Source organism: Bombina bombina, chromosome 3, assembly GCF_027579735.1.
Source record: "Bombina bombina isolate aBomBom1 chromosome 3, aBomBom1.pri, whole genome shotgun sequence".
Classification (NCBI taxonomy): Eukaryota; Metazoa; Chordata; class Amphibia; order Anura; family Bombinatoridae; genus Bombina; species Bombina bombina.
In genome coordinates, this window is record NC_069501.1 from 429,165,358 (window position 1) to 429,186,242 (window position 20,885).

Below are 20,885 nucleotides of genomic sequence, written 5' to 3' on the forward strand. Positions count from 1 at the left end.
ATTAAACTGGGAAAAAATCAACACATTGCCCCAGAAAAAGCCGGCATCCTTGGCAGGGATACCCCCCACTGTCCGGACATAAGCTGGCAGGGATTCTAACACCGGAATCCACTACCGGAGAAGTAACAGACCACAGAAGTGACTGTAAGTAGCGGCTGCAGCCGCGAGGGACACAAACAAACAGGCAGGGGAATCACAAGTGCTCCACGCTACACAAGGAGCCAAAGATTTGAGCAGCATAACAAAGATTAAAGACTTGGGCCCCTACAAGAGAAGGGTGGGACACTGAATTGGGACCTTAACTAACGGCGGGAACGCCGCCATCTTGCCCCGCTGCCGCACTTGCCAAAAACTTAACCGCAGAAGCAAGTAATATCCCCGCACGACCCCCACCACTCTCTCTTACGCCCAGAAGAAGGGAATCAGCAAAAGACCGCACAATTCAAATAGAGCTCCTTAACACTAAGTACCCTCTCTACCATAGCCCTCACAAATCCGGGGGTTAATCAGGAGGAAGCTATTCCCAAACCCAGATCTCATACAAAGGGTATAGAGCCGCATAGGAGACAGGAGGTGGGGAAACATGAACTTTGGCCCACTGGACAATACCTTTATTAACAGATAATACAGGCTACCGCATCATGAGCGGCTAAAAGGCCCGGACCTGCCCCTATCCTTCCCACCCGGCGCTTAACAAGCACAACAGTGAACCTGTGTTCAAACTTCTTCTGAGGCCTAAAATAACTAAACAGAAGGAAATAGCAACCTGTGATAAAGCAAGCAAACAAAACTTACAGTACTGGCGAAGCTGATTGACAAAACACTAAAGCTGCATGCAAAAATATTATAACTCCTATATAAAAACAACAGAGACAATGGCAGGCAGACTCAAGCACGCAGAGAAAAAAAAGAATCACCTAGATACACCGCAGATCCCAATGGAAGCGGACCCATTACCAAACTCTAATAATACAGACACACACCCAATTGTCACACAGATATCTGCACTATTCCTGCCCAAAATTGAACAGTTGCAAACAGGGATGGATTCACTCACAACTGAAGTCAAATCATTTAATGGCAGACTGACACAGGTGGAACAGAGAGTGGCAGAAGGAGAAACCCGTCATAGGGAAACAGAAACTAATATACAAGCACTACAACAACAGAATGAACGGTTATGGGCAAAGGTTGATGACTTGGAGAACAGATCGAGAAGAAACAACTTAAGAATTGTAGGAATCCCCGAGAACATCCCGGGATCAGAGCTAATAGACTTTGCAGAGAACATCCTCCCAAAGTTGCTGCGTATGCCTCAGTCCTGCCTCCCGTGCTTAGTGGAGAGAGCACACAGAGTGGGAGATCCGAGAAAGCAAGGAGAAAATACCCAACAGTCACGCCAGGTAATGGTGAAATACCTTAGCTTCAAAGCAAAAGTAGCGATACTACAGGCCTACAGAAAGGCTTCACCTTTGGAATATGAAGGAAGGAAAATCTATTTATTTCAAGACTACTCAGCAACAGTTGCAGCTAAAAGAAAGGAGTTCACGCCTTACTGTAAACAACTCATAGAGCAAGGCAGAATGGCAGCCCTGCTGTACCCGGCAAGGCTGAGGCTACAAACAACCAATGGACCCCTATTCTTTGAATCCCCGAACCAGCTCAAAATACACCTGCAAAGAGAAGAAAGAAGGAATCAGCAACAGAACCAGGAAGCTCAGCCTGACGACACCTGAAAACAGGGACAATCATCAAGGCCTCAGAAATCATAGATTAAAGACCATTTAATTTAAAGACATGACAACTCATATCCTTTACAAGTGGGGGGGGGGGGGGGGGGGGAAAGAGGGAACTGAAAACGGTTTACTGTTTATTGTTTATTGCATACTGTCTGATATATTGTTGGTAATTATTGCCTGTTTTCATATCTCTTAAACACGTTTAAAAAGGAGATCTTAACAGTTTAAAAGTTAATACTCACTAACCAGATTGCTTTTTGTTTGTCTTAGCGATAGACAGAACACACCAGATCTTAGGGCGCTCCCTCAGGGGGGGAATAGACAGATTTGGGACATTGCAGGAAAACCGTAAGTAACGCTCATCACCCTACACTGCAATAAATACGCATCACACACCACATCTCACACCCTTAATAAATAGCGACACCCTCAAACAATACAATACTTATTGTAGGAAAATGAAAATCACCACTTGGAACGTGGGAGGGATAACATCCCCTATTAAAAGAAAGGCGATATTGAGACAGTTAAACACAAAAAAAACCGATATAGCTATACTAGAAGAAACACACCTTTCTAAGATAGAACACCAAAAGCTTAAACAGGGGTGGGTGGGAGAAGTACTCTTCACGCCCTATGAAAAGAAAAGAGCGAGAGGGGTCGCAGTGCTGTTCCGAAAGGGACTTAACTATGTCATCTCACAAGTGCTCACTGATATAGAAGGCAGATACCTAATTATAAAATTAACGATTGATACATTAACCCTGATACTCTGTGGTGTATATGGCCCCCAAACGCAGAAAAAAGAATTTCTAATCCACCTCCAAAGCAAACTCATACAATTTACAGACTTACCCATTATAGTTGGTGGAGACTATAACATAGCGCCACATACTCCTGCAGACAGATTTCGAAATCCCGCTAGCAACACAAACACCAAACAGCCATGGACAGGATCCAGAAGAGAAACACTAATACTTAAAAACTTCAGAAATAGTTTGGACCTCCTTGATGTATGGAGGGAGAGAAACCCTGAGGCGCGTGACTACACATGTGCACACCCATCCAAAACCACACTCTCCCGCATAGACTATTTTCTAATCTCAAGTCAATTGTGTTCTAGGATAGGAGACATTAAGATAGACCCCCTAACCATCTCAGACCACTCGCCAGTAACACTACAGCTCACTACTGATGCCCCTCAGAGAAAGATGTGTGGGTGGAAATTCCCTACATACCTGTACCACGACCTTAACTTGAGAAAACACTTAGTGGGAGAGTGGTTAGCTTACAAGGAGCTTAACAAGCAACACATAAAAGAAATCTCACTGTTTTGGGAAACGGCGAAAGCAGTGTTAAGAGGGGAGATCACAACTTATGCAATTAGAACAAATAAAATTAGCAGGAAAAGAGGGGACCTACTTCTACGCCAACTTCTAAACGCTAGAAACCAATACCTTAGACACCCGACAGACCAAAACAGACTAAAATACAGAGACATTAAGACCCTCAGAGACACCTACCTTATTCAGGCAACAGGCAGAGCCCAAACTAGGATGCAGGCTAAATTCTACCGTTATGGGAATCGCACAGGTAAATTACTAGCTAAGATCACCAAACTAACCAGGAAAACCAACATTATAACAAAAAAGAGGATATACATAAAGCATTTGTATATTACTACTCCACATTGTATAGTCCACAAGTGATAGATGAACAACTGAAACAAAACTTCTGGAAGGACTTAGCCCTCCCGCAAATAACCGACACACAGTTACAGTCCTTAAATAAACCAGTGTCTCTCCAGGAGACTATTGGGGCTATCAACGCGTTGCCACTAGAGAAAACACCCGGGCCGGATGGCCTACCAGGGGAGTTTTATAAAATGATCAGGGAAGAGGTGGCGGAGACACTTACTTCACTGTTTAATGCTATAATGAAAGGGAGGGCCGACTTGACTAACAGATTTACAGAAGCGAACGTAACAGTCATCCCCAAACCAGACAGAGACCCAATACTAACATCCTCATATAGGCCAATTTCACTACTCAATTCAGACTACAAACTGTTTACCAAAATTTTAGCTAACAGACTGACAGAGATATTACCGGACCTGCTTCACGAAGACCAGACGGGATTTGTTAGGGGTAGATCCTCAATTAAAAACATGAGAAAATTACAACTAGTCCTATCACACTACTGGGGGGAGGGCAAACAAAAGGGAGACGAGAGGGAAGGAGACGCTTGTATACTACTGGTAGACGCTGAGAAAGCGTTCGACAAGATACTATGGGACCACCTTTTCACAACTCTTAGGAAATTTGGAATTCAGGGCGACTTTATGACAGCCACTCACGCAGTATATAATGAACCCCGTGCAGCAATTCTAGTTAACGGCGAACCATCCAAATCTTTCCCGCTAATGAGAGGCACGAGGCAGGGGTGTCCACTCTCACCACTCCTCTTTGACTTGGCGCTGGAGCCATTAGCAACCAAAATAAGAAAAAACACGGAAGGACTAACTATAGGCAAGGAAACCCTCCATTTATCCCTCTTCGCAGATGACATGATCTTATACACAAGAGAGCCTAGGCAGAACATCCCTAGATTAATGCGCATCATAGCCGAGTTCGGTCAAATTTCGGGATACTGTATTAATAAAGACAAATCAGAGCTGTTGTGGCTACGAAACGAATCGCCAACAGACCCATTGCAAGATAACTTTAAGATTATTACCAACTCGTTTAAATATCTAGGTATTAATCTCTCTAAAGATCCTAAACAGTGGTACAGACTTAATTTCCGACCACTATTTAAAGAACTAAGACACTTACTCCTAAACTGGACACCACTACCATTGACATTGTCGGGAAGAGTAGGACTAATCAAGATGATTCTATTCCCAAAACTGTTGTACACACTACAAATGCTACCCGAACTCATCCATAAACAAGACCTCCAGACATTAAACAGGGACATACTACACTTTTTATGGAAAGGGAAACGACATAGAATAGGACATAAAAAAATGACATGCACACCAGAGATGGGGGGATTAGCACTCCCAAACATAGAGTATTACAACTGGGCAGCCTTGGCTAAGTATGTGATGGATTGGTTTTTGGACAGAAATGTCTTCACCAACAGTGAACTAGAGACGGAGAGCATTGCTCCGTGGTCATTAAAAATGCTTCCACATATGACTCGCACACAACTAGAAGGAATAGTGGGACACAATACTATTCTCCTACATCCTGTAAGAGCATGGTGGAAAATCTGCAGGACCCTTAGAATCACATGCAAGAATACCATATACTTACCCCTACGGGGTAACCCAAACTTTCAGGCAGGTTTCACCACAGCACCTTTTAGACAATGGGAAACACGGGGACTCTCTACTATTAGACAGGTCCTGACGCCAGACCAGAAATCAATCAAATCGTTTGCCGAATTACAATTAGAATTCAATTTACCTCACAAACACCACTTCGCATTTCTACAGACGAGACATTATATACAAAGCATCTTGGGGATGGGAGACATGCCGGACACCAACTGCGAAATATACAAGCTATTGACCCTGACAAAAGGAGGACTGACCTCAATATCACATACCTACAAAGCACTCCAAACAGTGGTTAATAAAGCTACTAGGGACCAAATCCAACACAGATGGACAGCCTGGACTGAACACCCAGTTACAGATCAAATAATTGAACAAAGCGTCTTAAAGGTGAGGAAGGCATCACTATCAAATGACATACGGGAATCACATACAAAGCTACTACATAATGCATACATAACACCAAAGATGTACCATAAGTGGAGCCCTGAGACCTCGGGACTTTGCCCAAAATGCGCACATCCAAACCCCAACATAATCCATATGATATGGCAGTGCCCAAAACTCACAAGATTCTGGAATATGGCGCACAAGTGGGTAATGAAAGTTACGGGAGAGAGCATAGACCTGAACATTCAAGCAGTAGTATTTCTCCACACACAGTCAAACACAAACAGACATATGGCGTTTATTCACAATGTCATACTATTTGCCAGAAAGCTCATCTTCAAGAAGTGGTTAGAAACTGAATCACCAACACTCACACACCTTAAACTAGAACTACAACAGCAAATTATCCGTGAACAAGTAGATACACAGGGGGACATCACAAAGCGAACTAAACATTTCCTCAATAAATGGGAACCATTAATTCGCAGCTTAGACTTAGCACATCAGAGACAAATCCTACACCCACTTAAAAACTCAGAATTTGTTCTTGAAGCCCAGTTAAGAGGCAAATGGAATATCTTTTAAACTATTGACAAAGGAACAAACCAATGTAGAGATTAAGATGAGAGACGAAACAGGAACCTGGGGGAGCGCCCTGGAAGGGGTTGGGGTGCAAGAGAGTTGGCAGCGGAGCTAGTTGGGGAGGGGGGAGCTTAATGTGTTGATCTAAGAAAGTTAACAATGAACAAGAAACTCACCCACAATGGAACTGCAATGACTTGCTTATTGTGAAGGACTACAAAGCATTAGAGACTCTTGGAAAGACTTGATCTAACCAATATGTTATGCAAAGTATATTGTTACCTGTTTAACTGCCTTCTAAGGGGAAACTAGATACAGTAAGTTAGAAGAGGAGTAAGGAGAATAGGTACTTTTTGGAGTAACTATGCTATTAGACATAGAAGAAAATGCAGTACTGTCTTTGGTAGCAATTTTTGTTATTATGTTTTGCATATCTAGTTGTACAAACCATTTGTTGCTTTTTTTCAGTGCTGAATATATAAATAAACAATTAAAAAAAAAAAAAAAAAACAAGTTGAATGAGCAGTGATACGTGCCGGAGGCTGATGACCTGCCTCCATGTAAGCCATCCAGATAAGATTCCTCAACCAAGAATACAAGGAAGTAGCAGTAGCCTTTTGACCCTTTGCAACAGATGAAAATCCTTAGTAGCATGTAGATAGAACTTTAATGCCCTGACCACATCTAAGTTATGCAACAACCTCTTCTTAGAATAACAGGCATTAGGACATAAAGATGGTACCACAATCTCCTGATTTATGTTGTCAGTCGAAACTACCTTATGCAGGAAACCTGGCTTAGTTCTCAATACCGCCTTGAAACCCCAAATAAGGAGGATAACACTGGAGAGCTGAAAACTCAAACTCTACGGGAAGAAGAGAGAGCTAATAAAAATAACACATTCCAGGAAAGTAACTTGATATTCAGGGAATGCATAGGTTCAAACGGAACATGCTGTAACACTTTAAGACTCCAAGGGGGAGCAATTGGTTTGAATACTGGTATGATTCTAAATAAAGCCTGAACAAAGGCTTGAACATCACGCAAACGAGAGTCAAAATGTGTCCCTTAATGGACCTAGACAAGAGACCTTTATCAAGGCCCTCTTGAAGGAACTGAAGAATATGAAGAATTATCACCTTGTGCCAAGAGAAACCACGTTCAGAACACCAAGACAGGTAAACTTTCCACACCTTATGAATGATATCCTGAGGAAGGAAAGCTCTGTTTCCTCCAGTGACAGTAGAAATAATAGAATCCAATCCTGGTCCAAATAAGGTCTTTCCTTTAAAAGCTAAAGAAAGTAATCTAGATTTAGAGGCCTTATCGGCTGACAAAGATTTCAGCCGAAGAGTCCTTCTGGCTAGAACCCCCAAACCCGTGTTTTTTGGCATTGATGCAGACAATTGGAATTATAGCATCACAAATAAAGGAATTAGCTGTCTTGAGCGCCTGGATGCAATCCTGAATCTCCTCCAAGGAAGACTCAATAGAAACGAATTCAGCTAGCGAATCGCACCAGAAGGCTGCAGCACTGGCTACAGAAGCAATACTTACTGCGGTTTGAAAGAAAAGATCCCCTAGTAGGAAAGTATTTCTGAGATAACTTTCCGGTTTCCTGTCCATTGGGTCCTTTAAGGAAGTACCATCCTCCAGCAGAATGGTGGTTCTCCTAGCAAGAGTAGATATGACTCCATCGATCCTGGGAACAGTGTTCCACAGTTCTAGGTAAGAGCTAGGAACGGGAACAGTTTCTTAAAGGATGAGAAGGGGAAAAGGAAATTCTGAGTTTCTCTCATTCCTTGGAAATTATATCAGCTATAAGAGAGGGAACGGGGAAAACATCAGGAGTTCGCGGTTTGGGTTTAAAGATAATACCAAGCGTCTGTGTCGTTTTTTCTTCAGCCATTTTCACCTCCAATACTCATAAAGTTTGCAGAACTTCCTTAAGCAAATATATAAGGTGTTCCATTTTAAAGTGAAAAGTGAAATCTTCGTCCTCTTTGTCGACACCCTTTAAAGAGTCTGACGAGGATAGTTCACCCTCAAAACTAGACAGAGATGAATCATCATCCAAATTCAGAATGTGTTGATTATTGGAGGAACCAGTGGGACTCCTCATCCTGTTATCAGAAGAGCAATGCTTAATCTTTCTTTTGCGCTTGGCGGAAGATGGCATTGCACCAAAAGCAGCCGACACTGCTAACTGGAAAGGTTACCTTGGGCAATGTTGCCAATTTTTTTGACCCAGTTTGATCTCTTCAACCCACCAAAAAGGACTGAGAGATTTGTGTAGGAGGGTATACCCCAGTAGGCTAACTGCTAGATACGGCAGCCTGTGGTTGAGGAACTTCGGTCAAGTATAATGTGGTACTTTGAGGACTAGAACCTAATAAAACTAGAACTAATAAAAATAACACATTCCAGGAAAGTAACTTGATATAAAGGGAATGCATAGGTTAAAAAACGCAACATGCTGTAACACTTTAAGACTCCAAGGGGGGGCAATTGGTTTGAATACTGGTCTGATTCTAACTAAAGCCTGAACAAAGGCTTGAACATCAGGCAAACGTGACAACTTTTTATGTAACAAAACTGAGAGTCGAAATGTGTCCCTTAATGGAACTAGACAAGAGACCCCTATCAAGGCCCTCTTGAAGGAACTGAAGAATATGCGGAATTCTCACCTTATGCCAAGAGAAAACGCCTGAACAAGGGTATCAATCACAGTCTCAGAGAATCCTCTCCGAGACAGAAATAGGCGTTTAATCTCAACGCTGTCAGCCTCAGAGAATCTAGATTTTGGCAAAAGAAGGGACCTTGAGATAGAAGGTCCACTCTCTGAAGAAGATGCCACGGAGAATATACCCCAGTAGACTGACTACTAAATCTGGCAGCATGTGGCTGAGGAATTTCGGTTGAGTATAATGTAGTACTTTGAGGACTAGAACCTGCAGTGAGACTGGAGAACAGATGACAGCTGCTGAATAGCTGAGCTGGCGGACACACTATATTTGATTTGCAAAGAAGACATTTATTATTATCAATAAGGATCTCCTTCAGGTGCCCCTGCAGCAGTTCCTGTTTGTTCCATGTTACCCCCTTTTGCAGCTGATCTATCAATAAACACCCAGAAAAAAAAAATAAAAAAAAATGTAGGCACGGAGAGTAGTATAAAAAAAAAACTTAGATCAAATCAACGTAGGGTGTGACTCTGAGGACAAGGGTATAACAGTTGGTGAATTTACTCCTATTAAACACTGAAATGCTCCGGTTCATCTTATCCCCTCATGATGTGACTGCACGCTGGAACACTCTCTTGTGCTATGTTGTGGTCCCCACTGAGCTTGGAACTAATAGAGGAAAAGGCGGGAGAAACGCGCCTAAACTGTCCTGCGGCGGGAAAATTGTTTACCCACATTGCATGACAGTTAGTAAACAGCACCTTAACAGAGGAAGCAGTTTCTCAAATATAAAAAGACCTGTCACAATAATCTATCGGTCTTAAGTTTTTACCCCCTTTTAATGCAGCTGCCCACTAGAGCACTCGCTCGCAATGAGTACTGACCACGCTGTGCCTGACACTAATGGAGGCCTGAACAGACCGAGCCAGCAGTCCAATGTTGTCACTGACAGACAGCAAAACCGAACTCAGTAAAAAATGCTTATGTGCACGCACCGGCTCCTAAATAAAGGCATTGATCATAAAAGACAAGGATAGGAGGATGTAACTCCTATACACACGCTTTTTCCCCATAACTTACCTCTGCTCCATAATCAGCCCCATACGAAGACCTGTAATGGAAAAACACAATTTATGCTTACCTGATAAATTTATTTCTCTTGTGGTGTATCCAGTCTACAGATCATCCATTACTTGTGGGATATTCTCATTCCCAACAGGAAGTTGCAAGAGGACACCCACAGCAGAGCTGTAATATAGCTCCTCCCCTAACTGTCATAGCCAGTCATTCGACCGAAAACAAGCCGAGAAAGGAGGAACCATAGGGTGCAGTGGTTACTGTAGTTTAAATTTAAAAATTACCTGCCTTAAAATGACAGGGCGGGCCGTGGACTGGATACACCACAAGAGAAATAAATTTATCAGGTAAGCATAAATTGTGTTTTCTCTTGTAAGGTGTATCCAGTCCACGGATCATCCATTACTTGTGGGATACCAATACCAAAGCTAAAGTACACGGATGAAGGGAGGGACAAGGCAGGAACTTAAATGGATGGAACCACTGCCCGTAAAACCTTTCTCCCAAATATAGACTCCAAAGAAGCAAAAGTATCAAATTTGTAAAATTTTGAAAAAATATGAAGCGAAGACCAAGTCGTCGCCTTGCAAATCTGATCAAAAGAAGCCTCATTTTTAAAGGCCCAAGTGGAAGCCACAGCTCTAGTGGAATGAGCTGTAATCCTTTCAGGAGGTTGTGGTCCAGCAGTCTCATAGGCTAAGCGGATTAAGCTTCTTAGTCAAAAAGAAAAAGAGGTTGCCGAAGCCTTTTGACCTCTCCTCTGTCCAGAGTAGACAACAAACAAAGCAGATGTTTGACGAAAATCTTTAGTAGCTTGTAAGTAAAACTTTAAAGCACGGACCACGTCCAAATTGTGTAACACAAGGATGGAACAACAATCTCTTGATTGATATTCTTGTTAGATACCACCTTAGGTAAGAACCCAGGTTTGGTACGCAGGACTACCTTATCCGTATGAAAAATCAGATAAGGAGAATCACATTGTAAGGCAGATAGCTCAGAGACTCTACGAGCCGAGGAAATAGCTACAAAAAAAAAGAACTTTCCAAGATAAAAGCTTGATATCAATGGAATGAAGAGGTTCAAACGGAACTCCTTGAAGAACCGTAAGAACCAAGTTTAAGCTCCATGGTGGAGCAACAGGTTTAAACACAGGCTTGATTCTAACTAAAGCCTGACAAAATGCCTGAACGTCTGGAACATCTGCCAGACGCTTAACTAGCTGACAATCCTTTTTCCAAACCTTATGGAGAAAAGATAATATCCTAGCAATCCTGACCTTACTCCATGAGTAACCCTTGGATTCACACCAATAAAGATATCTACGCCATACCTTATGGTAAATTTTCCTGGTGACAGGCTTTCGTGCCTGTCTTAAGGTATCAATAACTGACTCGGAGAAGCCACGCTTTGATAAAATCAAGCGTTCAATCTCCAGGCAATCAGCCTCAGAGAAATTAGATTTGGATGGTTGAAAGGACCCTGAAGTAGAAGGTCCTGTTTCAGAGGCAGAGACCATGGTGGAAAGGATGACATGTCCACTAGATCTGCATACCAGGTCCTGCGTGGCCACGCAGGTGCTATCAGAATCACCGATGCTCTCTCCTGCTTGATCTTGGCAATCAGTCGAGGGAGCAGAGGAAACGGTGAAACACATAAGCCAGGTTGAAAGACCAGGGCGCTGCTAGAGCATCTATCAGTGTCGCCTTGGGATCCCTGGACCTGGATCCGTAACACGGAAGCTTGGCGTTCTGGCGAGACGCCATGAGATCCAGTTCTGGTTTGCCCCAACGATGAATCAGTTGTGCAAATGCCTCCGGATGGAGTTCCCACTCTCCCGGATGAAAAGTCTGACGACTTAGAAAATCCGCCTCCCAGTGCTCTACACCTGGGATATGGATAGCTGATAGGTGACAAGAGTGAATCTCTGCCCAGCGAATTATTTTTGAAACTTCTAACATCTCTAGGGAACTTCTCGTTCCCCCTTGATGGTTGATGTAAGCTACAGTCGTGATGTTGTCCGACTGAAATCTGATGTACCTCAGAGTTGCTAACTGAGGCCAAGCCTGAAGAGCCTTGAATATCGCTCTTAGTTCCAGAATATTTAATGGAAGGAGAGACTCCTCCTGAGTCCACGATCCCTGAGCCTTCAGGGAGTTCCAGACTGCACCCCAACCTAGAAGGCTGGCATCTGTCGTAACAATTGTCCAATCTGGCCTGCAAAAGGTCATACCTTTGGACAGATGGACCCGAGATAGCCACCAGAGAAGAGAATCCCTGGTCTCTTGGTCCAGATTCAGTTGAGGGGACAAATCTGTGTAATCCCCGCTCCACTGACTGAGCATGCATAGTTGCAGCGGTCTTAGATGTAAGCGTGCAAACGGCACTATGTCCATTGCCGCTACCATTAAGCCGATTACTTCCATACACTGAACCACCGAAGGGCGCGGAATGGAATGAAGAACCCGGCAGGAATTTAGAAGCTTTGATAACCTGGACTCCGTCAAGTGAATTTTCATTTCTACAGAATCTATCAGAGTCCCTAGAGAGGAAACTCTTGTGAGTGGGGATAGAGAACTCTTTTCCTCGTTCACTTTCCACCCATGCGACCACAGAAATGCCAGTACTACGTCCGTATGAGACTTGGCAATTTGGAAGTTTGACGCCTGTATCAGGATGTCGTCTAAATAAGGGGCTACTGCTATGACCCGCAGCCTTAGGACCGCCATAAGTGACCCTAGAACCTTTGTAAAGATTCTTGGGGCTGTAGCTAATCCCAAGGGAAGAGCTACAACTGGTAATGCTTGTCTTAAAAGGCAAACCTGAGAAACCGATGATGATCTTTGTGTATCGGAATGTGAAGATAAGCATCCTTTAGATCCACTATAGTCATATATTGACCCTCCTGGATCAGTGGTAGGATGGTACGAATAGTTTCCATCTTGAACGACGAAACTTTGAGGAATTTGTTTAAGATCTTTAGATCCAAAATTGGTCTGAAGGTTCCCTCTTTTTTGGGAACCACAAACAGATTTGAGTAAAAACCCTGTCCCTGTTCCTCCTTTGGAACTGGATGGATCACTCCCATAACTAGGAGGACTCGTACACAGTGTAAGAATGCCTCTCTCTTTATCTGGTGTGCAGATAATTGTGAAAGGTGAAATATCCCTTTTGGGGGGGAAGCTTTGAAGTCCAGAAGATATCCCTGGGATATAATTTCCAACGCCCAGGGATCCTGAACATCTCTTGCCCACGCCTGGGCAAAGAGTGAAAGTCTGCCCCCTACTAGATCCGTTCCCGGATAGGGGGCCGTTCCTTCATGCTGTCTTAGAGGCAGCAGCAGGCTTTTTTACTTGCTTACCTTTTTTCCATGTCAGGTTTGGTCTCCAGACCGTCTTGGATTGAGTAAAAGTTCCCTCTTGTTTATTATTAGAGGAAGTTGATGCCGCACCTGCCTTGAAGTTTTGAAAGGCACGAAAATTAGACTGTTTGGCCCTAGATTTGGACCTGTTATGAGGAAGGGCATGACCTTTTCCTCCAGTGATATCAGCAATAATCTCCTTCAACCAGGCCCGAATAGGGTCTGCCCCTTGAAGGGAATGTTAAGTAGCTTAGATTTTGAAGTCACGTCAGCTGACCATGATCTAAGCCATAGCGCTCTGCGCGCCTGTATAGCAAAACCAGAATTCTTAGCCGTTAGTTTAGTCAAATGAACAATGGCATCAGAATAAAAGAATTGGCTAGCTTAAGTGCTCTAAGTTTGCCAAGTATGTCATCCAATGGAGTCGCTACCTGTAAAGCCTCTTCCAGAGACTCAAACCAGTACGCCGCAGCAGCAGTGACAGGGGCAATGCATGCAAGGGGCTGTAGGATAAAACCTTGTTGAATAAATATTTTCTTAAGGTAACCTCTAATTTTTTATCCATTGTATCTAAAAAACTGTCCTCGACAGGGATAGTAGAACGCTTTACTAGAGTAGAAACTGCTCCCTCCACCTTAGGGACTGTCTGCCATAAGTCCCATGTGGTGGCGTCTATTGGAAACATTTTTCTAAAAATAGGAGGGGAAGAGAACGGCACACCTGGTCTATCCCATTCCTTATTAATAATTTCTGTAAACCTTTTAGGTATTTGGAAAAACATCAGTACACACCGGCACTGCAAAGTATTTATCCAGTCTACACAATTTCTCTGGCACTGCAATGGTATCACAGTCATTCAGAGCAGCTAAAACCTCCCTAAGCAACACACGGAGGTGTTCAAGCTTAAATTTAAATGTAGAAATATTAGAATCAGGTATCTTTCCTGAGTCATTAACATCACCCACTGACTGAAGCTCTCTTTCCTCAGCTTCTGCATATTGTGAGGCAGTATCAGACATGGTTCTTAAAGTGTCAGTATGCTCTGCATTTTGTCTCACCCCAGAGCTATCTCACTTACCTCTAAGTTCAGGTAGTCTGGCTAATACCGCTGACAGTGTATTATCCATGACTGCCGCCATGTCTTGTAAAGTAAACGCTATGGGCGCCCTAGATGTACTTGGCGCCATTTGAGCGTGAGTCCCTTAAGCGGGAGTCAAAGGGTCTGACACGTGGGGAAAGTTAGTCGGCATAACTTCCCCCTCGTCCGATTCCTCTGGAGATACATTTTTTAAAGACAGAAAATGATCTTTATTGCATAAAATGAAATCAGTACATTTGGTACACATTCTAAGAGGGGGTTCCACCATGGCTTTTAAACATAATAAACAAGGAGTTTCTTCTATGTCAGACATGTTTATACAGAATAGCAATGAGACTAGCAAGCTTGGAAAACACTTTAAATCAAGTTAACAAGCAAATATAAAAAACGGTACTGTGCCTTTAAGAGAAACAAATTTTGTCAGAATTTGAAAAACAGTGAAAAAATGCAGTAAATCAAACGAAATTTTTACAGTGTGTATAATAGGCTAACAGAGCATTGCACCCACTTGCAAATGGATGATTAACCCCTTAGTTCAAAAAATGGATCAAAAAAACGAAATAGACGTTTTTTAACAGTCACAACCAACTGCCACAGCAAGCTGTGGCCCTACCTTCCCCAATAAATGACTTTGGAAAGCCTTTGGGCCCTTTAGAGATGTTCTATTGCATTCAGAGGGCCTTTGAGGGAAGCTGGATGTCACAGTTTGTAATTTTAACTGCACCAACTGTAACTTTTATACTACAACAGTGGAAATTGTTTCTAGTCAAAATTTAAGCCAGCCATGTGGAAAAAACTAGGCCCCAATAAAGTTTTATCACCAAAGCATATATAAAAACGATTAAACATGCCAGCAAACGTTTTATATTGTAAATATCATAAGGGTATTACCCCTGGGAGTAAGCATGATACCAGTCGTTATTAAATCACTGTATTCAGGCTTAACTTACATTAATCCGGTATCAGCAGCATTTTCTAGTGTTTTTCATCTCTAGAAAAAATTATAACTGCACATACCTGATAGCAGAATAAACTGCACGCCATTCTCTCGCTGAAGTTACCTCATCTGTGTAATCCCCTCAGACATATGTGAGAATAGCAATGGATCTTAGTTACAACCTGCTAAGATCATAGAAACCTCAGGCAGATTCTTCTTCTATTTACTGCCTGAGATAAAATAGCACAACTCCGGTACTATTTAAAAATAACAAACTTTTGATTGAAGAAAATAAACTAGCTATATTTAACCACTCTCTCCTACAACGTCCTAGCTTGTTGAGAGTTGCAAGAGAATGACTGGCTATGACAGTTAGGGGAGGAGCTATATTACAGCTCTGCTGTGGGTGTCCTCTTGCAACTTCCTGTTGGGAATGAGAATATCCCACAAGTAATGGATGATCCGTGGACTGGATACACCTTACAAGAGAAAAACACAGTATAAGTCCCCTGTAACTAAAGGGTCAGAACCAAATGCGAGAACAGGAACACTGATATACAGAGCGAAGCTAGAGAACTTCCCTGCAACACCCTAAGCTGCTGATATGCATAACTCTACTAGAGCTAGAAAAAAGACAGTCAGCTGTAACTCATTTAACCCTCTCTTCTGGGAACTATTAACTGAGGGTTTTCAAAACAAATATTGCAGAGCACCACATATCTGCCTACCTCTTAGACAAGGCAAATAACTACTGCGAAGGAAGGGGAAGTAGGAGGGATAGTTGAATGCTCTGGTTGGGGTTTCTTTGACTCCTCCTGGTGGCCAGGTGAAGTAATTCCCATTTGTAAGAATAGGATTTTGTGGACTCTCACTACCATTATACCACTTTATAGACTAGTTAGGCCTTATCTTGAGTGTTGTGTACAATTATAGACACCATATCTTCAGAGGCATATAAATAAACTGGAATCTGTTCAAAGCAGGGCTACTAAATTTGTAGGTTTTATTTTTTTAGACTACATACCAAGAAAGACTTGAAAACCTAAATATATATATATATATATATATATATATTTATAGGTATACCTCACTTTACAGTGCTTCACTTTACAGCGCTTCGCTAATACAGCGCTTTGTGGAGCTGAAGTTCAACCTCCAAGGATTTTGAAACAGTGCTGCAATCTTTGTGAGATTGTGAGAAAAGTGACTGGCACCATTTTGTTATGTGCAATTCACTCTGTTTAAGTATGGAGCTTGATGCCCTGTTTCTGGCGAGCCTTCAGGCTCGCCGGAAACACAAGTTATGCAGCAGCGGTCTAAAGACCGCTGCTCCATAACCTGTCCGCCTGCTCTGAGGCGGCGGACAGACATCGCCAGAAATCAACCCGATCGAATACGATCGGGTTGATTGACACCCGGCCGATTGGCTGCAAACTTGCAGGGGGCGGCATTGCACCAGCAGATCATGTCCGCTCGTACAATGATCATTCGGCCCCATGGTGTTTGATTACTTGGGCACAAGGATTTATGCACACGCTGCCAGAAAACAGTAATAACGTTTTACTACAAACATTTTTGCTAATGGAAGTATTGTGCAAAAATGTTTCTATTTAAAACAGAAATGCACCCATGCTCATTTCTATCTGTTTAAAGCTTTTTTAACCGTTACCTCAAAAAAGTCTGGAACAACCGCAAACAAATATTTGACTGCTGCAAGACATCACCCACCTTCCTCTTCCTGCTCCCTCTGGGGACACCCTCTCAGTAAGCTACAAACATCTGTTCATAAACTTTAAAGGGACATAAAACCAAACCTTTCTCTTTCATGATTCAGATAGAACATACAATTTTAGACAATTTTCCAATTATCTTCTATTAACACATTTTTTTTCTTCGTTTTTTTGTTTTTGATGAAAAGCAGTAAGGTAAGTTCAGGAGTGTGCACGTGTCTGCAACACTATATGGCCGCAGTTTTCAACAATGCTATACGTAAGCAAGAGCACTAGATGGCAGCACTATTTCCGGTGTTCGAAAATTAGTCTCGACTAATAAGAATGTTGGAGGTGTGTGTGGCGCTCACTGCTCATGCACAAGAGGCCCAACCTCCTAAAATCAGCTGTTGATGCATACGCAATGGATCGAGGAATTATATGGCTAGTATACTTCATTGCACAGGCACGCAGAATACCGCGCATGCGAACACGGACCGACTCCTCACGTTCAGCTTAATAAGCTGCTTCAGAGGGTCCAAAATTTCTACAGGTGACTTGCCTTTAGAGTGCATGCGCGAACTGCTGTAAAAACTGGCGCTACATCGTATCATGTCTGCTCGCACTATGATAAATATACCCCTAAGTCTGCTATATTTCTGTTGTTTATTGGCTTTAACATGATAAGAACCAATAGCCATGTGGGCCAGCTGGAACCATGCTGGATAGCTAGCACGTTATTTGCTAAGAGGTGGAAAAGTCACCTCAGAGGAAAATAGTGTTCTGCAATGGGCTGCCTGAGGCCGTCAGTGCGGCGAACTGTTCAGACAAATAAAGGAACTTTCAGCACAAAGTATTTTATACTTCATGACTGAAAGTCCCCTTTATTTGTTCCACTTTATGACATGGCTAATATATACCAAGACAACAGAAATGTCTTGTAATTACAAGGTGCTTATTGTTCCTTTAAACAGGCATTGGCAGAGGATACTATAAAGTCATTTACAAAATAGCTTTGATTTCTTTCAGGTGTATTTTTTTAAGTTCGCTGTTTGATATATAAATTCTTTGGGGCTTTTTTTTTTTTTAAGCATTATCTTGTAGGTTTCTCTCCTTCACATTCTAAACCAGGCATAGTGAGATGAAAAGCTATGGAGCAAAAATTTGCTTTCCTAATTTTTTTATTTTTTTTGTAAGAATCTCACAGTACGGTTCTTAGATAATCTCACCAGAGCAGAGAACTTTAGATCATTGGGCTCCTTGTGAGAACACAAACTACATCTTTAGGTAGAGCTTTTAAGAATAGTAATTATAAGAGAGTAATTATGTGGACTTTAAACTATATGCATTAATAACGATATTGTTTTTTATTTTCACTGTGGAGGCTCCTCTTTTGAAGCAAGCACTTTTGTAGTCTACTTGACCAGAATAATATCATAACTTTACATATTAATGCTACATTTTTCTATCAGCAAAAATAGTATAAACCTCACCCGCCAGGTTTTCTCTGACATTTGCATTAGTGCATTAACAAGCTCCTGCAAGGCACACAGCTTCTTTTTCAGTTTCTTCTCCCTCTGAAGTGCTTCCTGCAGAGAATAGTATCAGGAGATATCAATATTAGAGATTTACCGTTAATCATGTAACACTGCCTTGTTTAATATTTACAGAGTACTACCACGGGTCACACAAACTAAACTTTAAGGTACATGAATAACCTCTTGCTTTTGCGTAAAAAAAAAAATATGGTGTTTGACCTACACTAACTAGCTAGGCCAAAATGCTAAATTTGTAGCTTAGGTTTGCAAGATGCTGCAAATGAAAAAGCTGATTTGAGAAATTTGCATCATTTTGAAAACCTAGGTTACAGACTTTATTTATTTAAACTTTATTTTTTTACAAAAACACAATTTATGCTTACCTGATAAATTTATTTCTCTTGTGGTGTATCCAGTCCACGGATCATCCATTACTTGTGGGATATTCTCATTCCCAACAGGAAGTTGCAAGAGGACACCCACAGCAGAGCTGTTATATAGCTCCTCCCCTAACTGCCATATCCAGTCATTCGACCGAAAACACGCAGAGAAAGGAGAAACCATAGGGTGCAGTGGTGACTGTAGTTTAAATGAAAAAATTACCTGCCTTAAAATGACAGGGCGGGCCGTGGACTGGATACACCACAAGAGAAATAAATTTATCAGGTAAGCATAAATTGTGTTTTCTCTTGTAAGGTGTATCCAGTCCACGGATCATCCATTACTTGTGGGATACCAATACCAAAGCTAAAGTACACGGATGAAGGGAGGGACAAGGCAGGTACTTAAACGGAAGGTACCACTGCCTGTAAAACCTTTCTCCCAAAAATAGCCTCCGAAGAAGCAAAAGTATCAAATTTGTAGAATTTTGAAAAAGTATGAAGCGAAGACCAAGTCACCGCCTTGCAAATCTGTTCAACAGAAGCCTCATTTTTAAAGGCCCAAGTGGAAGCCACAGCTCTAGTGGAATGAGCTGTAATCCTTTCAGGAGGCTGCTGGCCAGCAGTCTCATAGGCTAAGCGGATTATGCTTCTTAGCCAAAAAGAAAGAGAGGTTGCCAAAGCCTTTTGACCTCTCCTCTGTCCAGAGTAGACAACAAACAAAGCAGATGTTTGACAAAAATCTTTAGTAGCTTGTAAGTAAAACTTTAAAGCATGAACCACGTCCAGATTGTGTAATAGATGTTCCTTCTTTGAAGAAGGATTAGGACACAAGGATGGAACAACAATCTCTTGATTGATATTCTTGTTAGCTACCACCTTAGGTAAAAACCCAGGTTTGGTACGCAGAACTACCTTATACGTATGGAAGATCAGATAAGGAGAATCACATTGTAAAGCAGATAACTCGGAGACTCTACGAGCCGAGGAAATAGCTACCAAAAACAGAACTTTCCAAGATAAAAGTTTGATATCTATGGATAGAGGAGGTTCAAACGGAACTCCTTGAAGAACCTTAAGAACCAAATTTACGCTCCATGGGGGAGCAACAGGTTTAAACACAGGCTTGATTCTAACCAAAGCCTGACAAAATGCCTGAACGTCTGGAACATCTGCCAGACGCTTGTGCAAAAGAATAGACAGAGCAGAAATCTGTCCTTTTAAGGAACTAGCTGACAATCCTTTTTCCAAACCATCTTGGAGAAACGATAATATCCTGGGAATCCTAACCCTTGGATTCACACCAATAAAGATATGTACGCCATATTTTATGATAAATTTTCCTGGTGACAGGCTTTCGTGCCTGTATTAAGGTATCAATGACTGACTCGGAGAAGCCACGCTTTGATAAAATCAAGCGTTCAATCTCCAGGCAGTCAGTCTCAGAGAAATTAGATTTGGATGGTTGAAAGGACCCTAAAGTAGAAGGTCCTGTCTCAGAGGCAGAGTCCATGGTGGAAAGGATGACATGTCCACCAGATCTGCATACCAGGTCCTGCGTGACCACGCAGGCGCTATCAAAATCACTGATGCTCTCTCCTGCTTGACCTTGGCAATCAGTCGAGGGAGCAGAGGAAACGGTGGAAACACATAAGCCAGGTTGAAAGACCAAGGCACTGCTAGAGCATCTATTAGCGTCCCCTTGGGATCCCTGGACCTGGATCCGTAACAAGGAAGCTTGGCGTTCTAGCGAGACGCCATGAGATCCAGTTCTGGTTTGCCCCAACAATGAATCAATTGTGCAAACACCTCCGGATGGAGTTCCCACTCTCCCGGATGAAAAGTCTGATGACTTAAAAAATCCGCCTCCCAGTTCTCTACACCTGGGATATGGATAGCTGATAGGTGGCAAGAGTGAGTCTCTGCCCAGCGAATTATCTTTGAGACTTCTAACATCGCTAGGGAACTTCTTGTTCCCCCTTGATGGTTGATGTAAGCCACAGTCGTAATGTTGTCCGACTGAAATCTGATGTACCTCAGAGTTGC

At 42.3% G+C, this 20,885-nt stretch overlaps 1 protein-coding gene across 1 annotated transcript in view; it reads right to left on the reverse strand.

Moving 5' to 3' along the window:
- TRAF3IP3 (TRAF3 interacting protein 3) overlaps positions 1-20,885 on the reverse strand; it is a gene marked incomplete in the record, with an annotated part of 485,039 nt that overhangs the window by 336,166 nt on the left and 127,988 nt on the right. The window contains 1 exon segment of the mRNA XM_053706644.1: positions 18,415-18,510. Within this exon segment, the coding sequence (XP_053562619.1) occupies positions 18,415-18,510 (96 nt within the window).